The 13,790-nt window shown below is 31.6% G+C and overlaps 1 protein-coding gene across 1 annotated transcript; it reads left to right on the forward strand.

The window, feature by feature from the left end:
* Positions 1-7,088: 7,088 nt before the first annotated feature.
* LOC125859232 (uncharacterized) lies at positions 7,089-8,189 on the forward strand. Its single transcript, XM_049538928.1, has 4 exons — positions 7,089-7,361; positions 7,521-7,685; positions 7,798-8,060; positions 8,183-8,189. Exons 1-4 carry the CDS (start codon positions 7,089-7,091, stop codon positions 8,187-8,189), a joined length of 708 nt encoding a protein of 235 aa, XP_049394885.1.
* The last annotated feature ends 5,601 nt before the right edge of the window (positions 8,190-13,790 follow it).

Below are 13,790 nucleotides of genomic sequence, written 5' to 3' on the forward strand. Positions count from 1 at the left end.
TATATTTTTTGTTATATTTCTTTTTATAGTATTTGTCCATACAACCAAATTGGGGTGCCGTTTTTTTTTTTTTGCAACATGTTAAGTTTTCTACTAGTATTTTTTCCATTTCTATTTCTTCTTTATGTTTTTCACATAGTTCTATAAACCATCGTTGTAAGAATTTTATATAGGCTCCTAAGGAATCTATTAATCCTGCTTCATTCCAACTTTTTATTACTTTTGAATTAAAAAGTTCTGGTAATTTTGTAAAATATAATTTTCTTATTTCCTTACTTTCTTCTGTGCTATATGTTCCTTTATAATAATATTCTCTAAATGAACATGTATATTCATCTATATAACACATATTACATATTGCTAATTTTGTCATTAGATTTTGGTTTACGATTTTTTCTCTATTTTGTTCTTCTACTTCTGTTGTCATACTACTAAATTCATTTCTTATAGCTATTTCGTATTTATGTAATATTTCCATAGTTGTAGTAGCTAATTCACTATTAGATTTTTTATTACTTCTTAGAGTTTTAAACTTTCATCTGATAAATTTTGTAGCCATAATTTTACTGTTCCTATAAGTGTTCTTTTTATATATACTGATGTTTATGTCATTCCTATTTTGTTATCTATTAATTGTTTTGATATATATCTCATCCATAATTGGATTGTTTTATTTATATCTGCTACACAGTCTAAATCTAAAAAAATCATGTTGTTCAGTTATTGGTTTGGGTGTCCATTTTTTATTTAATCTTTTATCTCATATAGTTTTTTCTTTATCATATTGTCCATAGTTTGCATTATAATATTTTAAATTTTTTGGATTTTTTATTCCTGATGTACTAGGTTTTTCATCCATGTCTATGTCTCGTGTATTTACTTCTAAATTCTTTGTATTATCTATATTTGTTAAAAGTTCTGTATATGTTTCACTTGTTTCTGAATGTTGTTCATCTAGATCATCATCGTTTATTTCATCAACTCTTATTTCAAGTAGATTATCTTGGTTATTTTCTTCTTTTCCTTCCAATTCATCTTCTAATTGCAATTTTTCTTTAAATTTAATTATCTCATTTGCTAATTTTGTTTTTTGTTCTTTTTCTTTTTGTTTCATTTCATACATTTCTTTTAACATTGCCAGCTCTTTTTCTAGTTCTATTATTTTAGTATTTTTTACTTCTTCTAATTGTTGTACTTCCTTTTTTGGTTGTTGTTTTATTTTTTCAATTTCCATTTTTCTATCTATTTCTTCATTTTCTTTTGTTATTCTTATCATAGCAGTTAAACTATCTTCTAGTTTTACCGTTTCTTTCTCTAACATTAAACTTATATTGTCACCTATTTTTTTGTATCTTCTTCCTAGATTAGAAAATATTATCTTTATTTTTAATCCGTCATAGTTTTCATATATTTTTTCGTCTATGGCATATTCTTCCTTATTTATTTATAGATTGTGTTGAAGTTTATATTCTAAACTTTCTATCTGTATTTGTAGATATAAAATAGTTTTCCTTTGTGCTACTATAGATTTTTTACAAGTTCCTGCGAATATATTATTGTTAAGTCTACTTTGCCTATGTGCTAATTCTTGTCTTTTTGCTATAATTATTTCAGTAAGTTTTTGTCTATATTCGTTATTCTCGTTATTCATTGTATTTTTAAATATTGAATATATCTATATTCTATTTTAGATATATTATATATTAATTGATCTAATTTTTCGTTATCAGTTTTTGTGATATTGAGTTGTTTATATTTCGGATACAATTTGTTTAATTTTCTTCTTATTTTTCTTAATTTTCTACTAGTACGTTTCTTCTTATATTTCTTTTCATCCATAGCAATCGTGACCCGTCTCCCTCTTTGGATGTTTGATTTAGGGAATTACTTCGTGAAGAGCAATGTCCTGTCACACAAAATGCTTTCAAGAAAGAAAATGGTGTCACTGTTGCATTTGCTGCTCAAGGTAAATGAAAGGGCAGGGATCTGACTAGAACTCAATGCTACAGTTATAAGGTATATGGGCATATTGCTAGCAATTGTAGCAAGAAGTTTTGTAATTATGGTAAACAACAGGGACACATTATCAAAGAGTGTCATATGCGCCCGCAAAATCGTAGGGTCAATGCTTTTCAAGCTGGGATAAATGGTTCCACTATTGATAACTCATCTTCAGGACAAGTTCTTACTCCTGAAATGGTACAACAAATGATCGTGTCAGCCTTTTCAACATTGGGATTACAAGGTAATGGTGTTACATCTAATTTTTGGATTGTTGATTTAGGTGTTTCCAATCATATGACCAACTCAATGAGCATCCTAAAAAAATGTTCATAAGTATCAAGGTCCATCACCAATACAGATTGCCAATGGTAGTAATTTACCCATTACCAAGGTTGGGGACATTACTCTAACTTTCAACAATGTTTTTGTTTCACCACTAGTCATACTTCAGTTGGACAATTGGTAGATAACAATTGTGATTGATTTTTTCTCATAATGGTTGTCTTATGTAGGATCAGGTGTCGGGGACGATAATAGCGAAGGGGCCTAAAGTTGGACGATTGTTTCCTATAAACTTTTCCATTCCTCTTGCTCTATCTTTTGCTTGTACTTCTACTGCTAGTAAGACTGAGGTTTGGCATAAGCATCTAGGACATCCAAATTTTGTTGTGTTGTCTCATTTATCAAATTCTGGTCTATTGGGAAATAAAAATCAATTTTTAGTTGCTTCCATTGATTATTCTACTTGTAAATTAGGCAAAAGTAAAACTCTTCCTTTTCCTAATTTTGGTAGTCGTGCTACAAAGTGTTTTGATGTCATTCAGAGTGATGTTTGGGGCATTTCACCAATTATTTCTCATGCTCATTTCAAATACTTTGTGACATTCATAGATGATTATAGTCGGTTTACATGGGTGTATTCTCTTCGATCCAAATCTGAGGTATTTTCCATGTTCAATACATTTTTGGCTTACATTGAGACTCAATTTTCTACGTGCATCAAATTACTAAGATCTAATTATGGTGGAGAATATATGTCTTATGAATTCAAAAAATTCTTACTTGACAAAGAAATTATCTTACAACGCTCTTGTACATATACACCACAATAAAATAGAGTTGTTGAATGTAAAAATTGCCATATTTTAGATGTCACTCATACTTTGTTGATTGAGTCCTTTGTACCATCTAAATATTGGGTGGAAGCTTTGCCTACTGTTGTCTATTTAATTAATAGATTGACATCTAAAGTGCTAAATCTTGAGTCTCCATATTTTCGTCTTTACCACCAAAATCCTAACTATAGTGATTTTCATACATTTGGTTGTGTTTGTTTTGTACATTTGCCTCCTTCGCAACGCAATAAACTTTCTGTACAGTCTACTAAATGTGCTTTTATAGGTTATATTACTTTACAAAAAGGTTTTATTTGCTACTATCCATGTTCTCACAAATTTCATATTTTCTAGAAATGTTGTTTTCTTTGAGAATCAATATTTCTTTCCTATGATTGTAGATTCATTTTCTGCTTCTCCTCTTCTTCCTACTTTTGAGGATTTATCATCTTCTTTTAATAGGTTCAAACCTGGATTTGTGTATGAATGATGTCGGCCAACTTTATCCTATCTCGACACTGATTCGTCGCCTGAAATTGTACCACAACTAGAATATGAGAATTCTTTAAGATCTGGTCCTCTTGACCCTACTCGGCGCTCTACCAGAGTATCTCGTACTCCCAATTGGTATGGCTTTTTCTCTACTTTATCCAACATTTTTGTTCCAACTTGTTACTCACAAGCTTCCAAGCATGAATGTTGGCAGAAAGCAATGGACGAAGAACGTTTGACTCTTAAAGAAAATGACACATGGGACATTGTTTCATGTCCTTCAAATGTCCGCCTTATTGGATGTAAATGGGTTTATTCAATCAAACTTCATTCTGATGGAACTCTTGACCGGTACAAAGCTCGATTGGTTATTCTTGGTAACAGACAAGAGTATGGGGTGGACTATGAGGAGGCTTTTGCACCCATAGCAAAATTTTAATGACTACGGTGCGAACTATTATTGCCATTATTGCTTCACAAAACTGGTCTCTTTATCAAATGGATGTCAAAAATGCTTTTCTCCATGGTGATCTCAAAGAAGATATTTATATGAAACCTCCACCTGGTTTGTTCCCATCGCCTACATCAGATGTATGCAAGTTGAAGCGGTCTTTGTATGGATTAAAACAAGCTCCAAGAGCTTGGTTTGATAAGTTCTGGTCTACTTTGCTACAGTTTTCTTTTGAGCAGAGCAAATATGACTCGTCTTTGTTTCTTCGGAAAACATCTACAGGTTGTGTTATTCTTTTGGTGTATGTAGATGACATTATTGTCACAGGAACTGATTCTTCACTAATCACTAGCCTCCAACAGCAACTTAAATATTCTTTTTATATGAAAGATCTTGGTACTCTTACATATTTTTTGGGTTTGGAAGTTCATAATGTTGGTTCAGGTGTATTTCTAAACCAACACAAATATGCTCAGGATGTGATTTCTTTGGCTGGTCTTCAAGATTCCTCCTCCGTAGATACTCCATTGGAATTGAATGTGAAGTATCGTCGTGAGGAAGGAGATATTCTTCTTGATCCAACTATGTTTCGACAATTAGTTGGGAGTCTAAATTACCTTACTATTACTCGGCCTGATATCTCTTTTGTAGTTCAACAAGTTAGTCAATTTATGCAAGCTCCTGTCATCTCCGCTTGGTGGTTGTTTGTCGCATCATTCGGTATCTTCTAGGAACATCTACTCGTGGATTGTTCTTTCCAAGTGGTTCTCCTATTCGTCTTAATACTTTTAGTAATTCTGACTGGACGGGATGTCCTGATACTCGTCGTTCAATCACTGGTTGGTGCATGTTTCTTGGAGTAGTCATTGATATCTTGGAAGAGTACAAAACAAGATCGTGTGTCAAAATCTTCAACAGAGGCTAAATACCGATCCATGTCTACTCCTTGCTCTGAGCTTGTATGGCTTTGTGGATTACTTGCTGAGATTAGATTTCCTCAATCTCATCCTACTCCTCTCCATGCTTATAATACAAGTGATATTCAGATTGCTACTAATCCATTTTTTCATGAGAGGACTAAACACATCGAAGTAGATTGTCATTATATTCGAGAAGCTGTAGATAAAGGAGTCATTACTCTTCCACATGTGTCCAGTGACTTCAAATAGCTGATGCGTTTACAAAATCCATGGCATGACAACACCATCAGTTTCTAGTAGGCAAATTGATGCTTCTTGATCCACCAACATCAATTTGAGGGGGGATGTTAGCATGATGGACATCTAAATAATTGTATATATTAATGTAATTATATAGTGATATAAATTAGCATATAGATTTGTTGTAGAATCAAAGGAATAAATATTATGATAGAATAGCTGATTTGGAGGGATAGCAAAGCAGATTTAGAGGGATTGAATAGCAGATTTGTAGAGATAGAATAGTTGATCTTTAGGGAGAGGAATGACGGATCTTTAGAGATGTGTAATCTTTATTCTTTCTATATAATGGAAAGACTCTCTCACTTTGAGAGGCATTCAGCAGAAAATTGACAGTTACAACCCTTTAAAAAAGTCACAATCTTTCGAAAAGGTCACAACCTTTCATAAAAGTCACAACTTTTCATAAAGGCATAATACATAAATGTGCCCTTTAACAATTGGCTTCAGTTTACGTTTATGTCCTCCAACTTTGAATATGCACAAGTAGACACTTAAATTTATATAAAGTTGAAGAAGTACATACATGAGTTCTACATGACACAATACACATAGGACACTAGTAGAAGTGTCTGGTACACAAAAACTTCAGAACCAACAAATCTGAAAGTATCCATGTCTATGCTAAGTGTCACCGCTCTGCTCCGAACAAATTAAACTTTTTCGTATGCAACTCCGCTCATATCTATCTGAATTAGGAGAACCCGAAGCACAAGTAATCAATGCATGAATTAACTATTACAAACTAATTTCTTCGAAAGGTAAAATCCACACTAACTTCTCCGCTCTGCTCCAAATAAATTAAACTAGTTTATTTCTTTCAGTGTTGAGCAATAAACTCTTTTGTCTCCAGAAAATTATAATAATGGAAAAATATGACTTTTCAAAATATAGTAGTAACTCATCTTCTAAAAATGCATCTTTTGCTGAAGCGGTGCCTGTTTTTATAAGAGGGACATTTAAGTAATTTGACTTTTAAATTTAAATTCTAAAGATCTTGAATTTTAAGATAGTATATACATGTGTGTGGTAGGTAATAGTGATCTGTCAAAGCATTTTATTGCCTAAGAAACAAACCAATCGATTAATCTCCCTCTTTTGCCGATGGAGATGACAAATCTGAAGAAGAAAAAGGTAATAGAGGAAGAAGCACCACAAGGAATCAGTAAGTTGCCGGATCTACTCTTCATTCAAATTCTCTAACTTCTCCCAACAAAGGATGCATTCAGAACTTGTCTAGTTTCTCCAATGTGGCGGAGTCTCCCAACTTTAATTGATAGCTTCAATTTCACTTGTTCAACTGATCGGGAAAGAGAAGATTTCTACTTTATTCATAATGCATTAGCACATTCCCTCTCTTCCAAAATTAAAAAGTGTCAACTCGACTTAATTGATTTGTGTCTTTCAGACTGCAGTTTCAGGCCTGAGTATGAAACCCTAATTAATCGTTGTTTTAGTTTTTCTTTTGAAAGAGAAGTAGAAAATGTTGTATTGTCGTTTCAGAATGGTTTTGGTTATGGGTTGGGTTATGGTCATGAGTGCACATTGCCTGAAACTCTCTGCACATGTTCATCGTTAATAACTTAAGATGTTCGAAATTGTGGCTTTAATAACGTGGTCATATCGTAGAACTCTCTAAAGAGCATAAAGTTGGGGTGTTTGAGGCTAACCGAGGATGATATGGTGAAATTATTGTTAGGCTGTCCTGCATTGGAAACAATGGAATTATATAGGTATATTGGTTTTCGTCGCCTGGAAATTAATTCTCTAAAATTGAAGACACTTAAGTAGAGAGATTATGTTAAGATGGGTGGAAATGGAGATGACTTAGAAATTTTTACCCCGTATATTCAACATTTGGAAATATCAGGAGAAGATCTCAAGTGTAGGCTTGTTAATGTGTCTTCTGTAGTTAATGCTAAGCTCATTTACAGCTTTGCCTGTATCAAAGGCCTTTCAAGTACTTATGTGGAAGACTACTGCCATGACTATCATCAAGTAGTATATACTCTCGTCCAAGATAATCTTCAAAAGTTATGTTATGCAACTGATCTAACAATTGGAACTTGGTTCACACAGGTTTGTCTTTAAATCGAAAGTCCTTATATTGATGTTTCTTAGAGCTGTGTTTAGACAATTAGATTTGTCAAAGTACTTTCTATCTGTTGTGAAGTACTTCCCTGTTGTTGTAATTGTTTTCTCCATTATTTACTAGTTTCGTTGGGATTACTGCACCAGGTCATGTGCACATTGCAGTTCAAAGGGTTGCCCATTTCAGAATTGAATTGCAAATATTTAACGTTGATGTTGCATATGACAACATTTAATATGTACGGAGTAGCTGGTCTTTTGAGAGCCTCACCACATGTGGAAACAATTAGCATAGAATTGGAATATACGCTAGTAAACTTACTGGAACTTATCTCTTCTTTTTTCATCTTTTCATTTGGTTAAAGTGTTTGTCACATTTAATCTGACCTGCATTTGGTCCTGATTATTTTTTTTTTGTCTCCAGTTAGATGATTTCCCAATCTACAATTTCTGTTGCAATTCTGAGTTACTTGATTTGGCCAAAGAAGATACTATGGATTTGTTGAGTGGGGTTTCAAGCGTTGAGTTTCATAACCTCAAGAAGGTTAAGATTGTCATCTCCTCAGATGTGTGCTGGAAAGATCATGTCAAAAGGGGATTTGAAAAGGTTACCAAACTTTCAGAATTTATGTTATTGAATGCACCGGTATTGGAGAATTTCATCATTATCATATCAAAGAGAAGAAGGTACGAGACATGTTCAATGAACTGTCTATCCCAACATTTATATCTATTGGCCGACAAATTGTTAGGTTGTCCAAGATCATCCACCAATGCTACGATTTGTTGGATTTTAATGGTGTGAACAGGAAATAAAGGGTTGTGACTCTCCTGAAGAGTTGTGATTATGCCGAAGGGTTGTGACCTTTATGAAAGGTTGTGTCCTTTCTAAAGGGTTGTGACCGTTTGAAAGGTTGTGCCTTTTCCAAAGTGTTGTGACCTTTCTGAAAGGTTGTCTTCTTTCCAAAGGGTTGTGACCTTTACCCTTTGTTGTCTATAAATAGAGAGCTTTTCTCTCATTTTTCAGCATTGAATTCTTCCCTTCTTTTGCATACATTTCGTACAAAACAAAATTGATTGATCGTGTCTGTGTGTGTGATTCGTTGATGTCTTTTTGAGTTCGTTGAAATTATCGAAGTTTGAGGTACCGCTACTTCTTTAATGGTTAATTCATTTTATCTTGGGAGGAATTAATCTGCAACCTCGGGTACTTGAGGGGTTTAAATTTCTTAAGGACACACAGTGGGTTATGTGGACTCGGATAGTTCTTTTATTTTCTTTTCATCTTTTATTATTTTTGGTCTGCTAATCTTAATACAAGAGATAACAAGCTTAAGAAATTTAATGTTGGTATTTTCTGTGGTAAGGAAATTACTTCTATTTTCTGTGTTCTTTTTATTGGGGAAAGAAAAGAATAAAAAGAGAATTATTTTATCATATGATAAAAGAGATTTGGATGAATTAGTACTACTTTAATATGTTCGAGTATATTTTTTGTAGTAAGTTTTCCTTGATTGGGTAAGATTATTTTTATTTTCTTCTCAAGTGCATTCAAGCATTGCACCCCTTCAATTTTCTTTTCAATGAGAAAAGTTATTTTGTGCATAAAGGCTAAGATGAGCACTTTAATTTTTTCCCTATATTCTTGGTTTTATATAACTATGAGAAGAAGTAAATGAACAAATGTTGTCTCTTAACAATAATTGAACATGCGTTTAGTTTCTTGTTGAAATTAAATGCCTTCTTGAAGAAAATAGGAATATGATGGAAACTGAGAAAAGGAAAAAAAAATAGCAAGAAAAATGACTTGCATGGAATTATTGCTGACAGATAGAATATGATTCAATGAGAGTAAAAATCAGGTTTTATCTTTATTTCCTTTGATTATTATTTTCTTTTTCTATCCTTTATAAGTTATGAAATTTATTTCATAAATGTTAGGATAGATGCTCATTATGTGATGATCTCCGAATATGTCTTTATTATTATTAATATGTATTCTGTTTAGAGGAGGAAAAACAAAACTTTTGTAGTTTTCTACTCCATGTGAAATTTGATTGTGTTTGACTTTTGGAGATTTTTTTTTTACTCCTTTGGTTTAAAGAATATAAGAACTTCACGAACAAACCAGATTGTGCATTGGTTGGAAGAATATAGAAACTTCACCAATTTGTTAAACACTCTGTTTGAATGAATATTCTGACTTGAAGAGTACAAAATCTTCGTCAGGAATATTAAGGCTAAATGATTGAAAAAGATAAAATCTTCATCGTTAGCTCGAAACAATGTTGTATTTGAGGTTTTTGGAGATTAAAACCTTTTGGCTTACTACTAGAGCTGTCAATATGGGCTAGCCCACCCCATCCGGGCTAACCCATACAGGCTTTGACATTTTACAGGCCAGGCTAGCCCATTTTTTGTGTGGGCCAGAAAACGGTCGGCCCAACCCACAAGTACGTGGGCTACAGGCTTGCCGGGCCAGCCCACTTTTTAAAAAGATATATATTTTTTTTATAATTATTAAATTAAATTATAAATTATAATTTAAAAATATTATCANACTTTTTAAAAAGATATATATTTTTTTATAATTATTAAATTAAATTATAAATTATAATTTAAAAATATTATCATAAATATCGACAAAACAATATTACATGGTGTTAATGTTACTATTTGTTAATCAAATCCACAAATAAAATTATCTTTATAATATTTATTAAGTTTTTTTCAAGTAAAAGTATAAATATCTAAATAGAAATATTAACCTAACTGTTTTACAATGATCACAATAAAACACAAAAAATATGACAATATTCCAACCATAAAAATGTAAAAAATAAACTCCTTAAAAAATCATGAAACTTATGGCGTATCTAACACTTCATGAAACCTATGGCGTATCTAACAACTTCATGATCATCTTCATGAAGCATATATGAATCAACTTGTGGGAAGGTTGTCTTAACATCTTCATTTTCATATGCAATTTATATGAGGTTTCAATTAGTTAAATATTAAAAAATAACTAAATTGAGAATTATAATATTTAAATGTGCACAAAAATATATTACCAGTTTGAGAAAAACCATGTAACCAGTTTCGAGTAGCAACAAGTGTTTGGACATTTTCATGGTGGATGCAACTACTATACTTAGTGATTTCCTAAAAACACTTTAAATAGATTTTGAGTTTGGATCTCTTTAATTTTAAATTTTAATTTTATATTATATTTTTTAATTAATTTGTATTAGCCCACAGGCCGGCCCTACCTATATTTCTCAAGCCTCACAAATCAGCAGGCTTATTCAGGCCGGGCTAAAATGCCTTTTTTTTAAATGGGCTCCAAAATTTTTAGCCCAGCCCTATAAAATCCCGGGTTAGGCCAGGCCGGCCCAACAGGCCTAGCCCATATTGACGGCTCTAGTTACTACTCTATCTGAATGTGAAACTGATTCTAACAATATAAAAAATAAAACTTCATCAAAATTCAAGGTTCATTCGGTTAACTATTAGAAGAATATAAAAACTTTATCGTTAAACTAGAAACAAGTTGTATAAAGATTGAATCTTTATTGTTAGTATTCTAAATACTAAGTGATTTTTCTAGTTGTGACAAAAAGGGAAAAAAAACCTAGTGACATAAAATTAGTGATTTTTGTGTCTACAATAGGTGTTTATATGGATTAAATCTCCAAAAGAAGGCTTTGTGTTGCCAATGTGTAAGCATGAGAAAAAATATGTGGAAAATAATTTCAAATACTTGAAAAATATTTTTGAGAACATATTTAAAATGTAGGGGGTTCTTTACTTGTGATAAAGTCAAAATTAGACTTACTATCTAATTTAAATTTGAAAGTACAAGATATGAAATTTAATGACAATCTTGTATTATGTTAGACCCACAAAATTCTTGAAGTATATTTGATATTGTGGTCGTTGAGTCTCTCTTTACTAGTATATGAAATGACTAGTATGAAACCACAAAATTATATTACTCATTGAAAAGAATTATATTCTTTAATGAAAAAGTTGTTGACACCTAATTTTGGCCTAACATTTTCAAAAATTCGTAACTTTTAAGTTTTATTTATTTAATAGTTCAAAATAATTTTTTTTAATAATTTTAAATAAGTTTATCGATAACTATCCTTATTTATCAAAATTTAGGATTTTTCTTTTATCAGTTAATCTTANTATATATATATATATTTCTTTTTTTTAATATTCATTTTTATCTGTTACATTTGTTAATATTCATTTTGATATTTTGCATAATCCAAAAATTTATTCTGATATAGATAATATTTCATACATAGATATTTTATTGACCGATAATTTTAACTCACCATTTTAAAATAGTGATATTGTAGTTTTCAACTCCCTATATAAAGAATAGTTTGTCTATTACGTCAACTGGTGGCGAATTATTATTTTTGAGAAGGGGGTAAAAATTTCCAAATAGAAAAAACCCTAATTTTTTTTTTCTCCCTCAGCAGCCACCACCCAAAACCCCATCTTCACCATTGGTGCAACAACAACCAAAACCCTCATTCATTTTCTTCCTTTTCCGGCGACCCACCCAACCCCCACTTTCCATTCTTCTCCAATCAGTCATTGTCTAAAATGAAAGTCACCACTGTCCAGCCACCCACAACCATGAAACCCCACAGAAGCCATTTTTCCTTCTCCATTAGCCACCCAAAAACCAACAGTTCACTGCCATTACCATCACTGAAGCAGTGAGCTTCTACCATCAGATTCCAACTCCAAATAGCCACTGGAAATGACCCAAAACCCCACCGTAGAGAACCACCAAACAACCAAACACCATTTCCGGCGCAACCAGACCAAACCCATCTTCGTTTTTCTCCCTTTTCCGGTGAACTAGTCACCGGAAATGATACCAAAACAACGGCCAGTCTTTCCACCTTTTATCCTTTATGATTTTTGTTTGTTTACATGTGCCCTGTCTCAACTTTGACGAACTCCGGTGAAATCTCCACTGAATCGAATCTCACCATAAATCGGAGCAACAATGAAGACAACACTGAGCTCCGCCAGTCAGGTTCCTCTTAGTCTAATTTTTGTTCTAAATATTGCTTGATACTTGGGTTGTTTTGATCTTTATTATTAATTATTGTTCCTTGTTTGTTGCTTATGTTTTTGTTATGTTGGTTTATTTTTTGCTTATTGTGTTAAGTGGTGTTTTTCTGTTGATTTTATTCTCCCTGGTGTCTTTGATTTATTTAGCTATTTCTATTGCTTTATTTCTTTATGTTCATATATGGCTTTAGATATCTTTCTACTGTTATTGTCATTTATAATTATTTTATTAATTAATAATTATTTATTATGGTTAATAGATAAAGTTTGTTATAGCTTAGATATTTTATTGTTGTTGTTTTGATGTTGTTGTTGTTACTTAATTTGTTTTTATTATTTTATTATCACTGTTGCTCGGTTTATGTCCATTGGTTATTTTGCTATTGTTATTGCGTTAAAATTAACTAGTTAGCTATCATATTTAATTAGCCTTGATTTTATGTTGCTTTGTCATCGCCGGTGGGAGTCGCTAAACTCCAAATTATTTGTTAATATTTTTTCTTTCCATATCTATATTTATAATGTTTTAACTTTATTTGGCTGCATTTAATTATAATTTGGTTTTATCTATTGTTATTCAACTTTATTTTATTTATTATTATGTTACCATCATTTTGACTATAAAGTTAGGCAGTGTTAAATTTTATTTATTTCTTTATATTGTTTTTGTTGCTACCAGTTATGTTGCTAGTGATTATTTTATTTTTATTTCATTACTCATGTTGTTATGTTAATTAGTATTATTCAAATGTTGAATATTACTTTATTTCGTTCTTGTTAGCTTTATAGGATTGTTGTGCTGCTATTGTTTTATATATTTATATATATTATTGGTTTCATATGATATTGAAAGATGTTAAAATTGGCCAATTAAAAATTTCTCCGTCGATTTTGGAGGCCTCCACATTTTAAAAGATGGAAATTTAGTTTAAGTTTATATAAGTTTTATGATAAAATTGGCCAATGAGAAAATCTCTCCGTCGATTTTGGAGGCCTTTACATTGTAAAAGACGGAGATTTAGTTTAGGTTTATATATTTTATTTGTTAAAAATGACCAATGAGAAAATATCTCCGTCGATTTTGGAGGTCTTCCATATTAGTAAGACGGATTTTTATTTTAAGTTGTTATTTATTTTATTTATTTTTATTTATATTTATTTACTAATAACACTTTTACTAAGTGTGTTTACAGGTACCCCGGAGATGCTTTCCGTTGAAGCTATATTCGAACTAGGTTCGAATTATACTTTTATTCATTATTGTATATTATTAACGATAGGCAAATTTAGGCCGATTCTTATATTATTGTT

The sequence above is a fragment of the Solanum stenotomum genome, chromosome 3 (genome assembly GCF_019186545.1).
Source record: "Solanum stenotomum isolate F172 chromosome 3, ASM1918654v1, whole genome shotgun sequence".
Taxonomy (NCBI): Eukaryota; Viridiplantae; Streptophyta; class Magnoliopsida; order Solanales; family Solanaceae; genus Solanum; species Solanum stenotomum.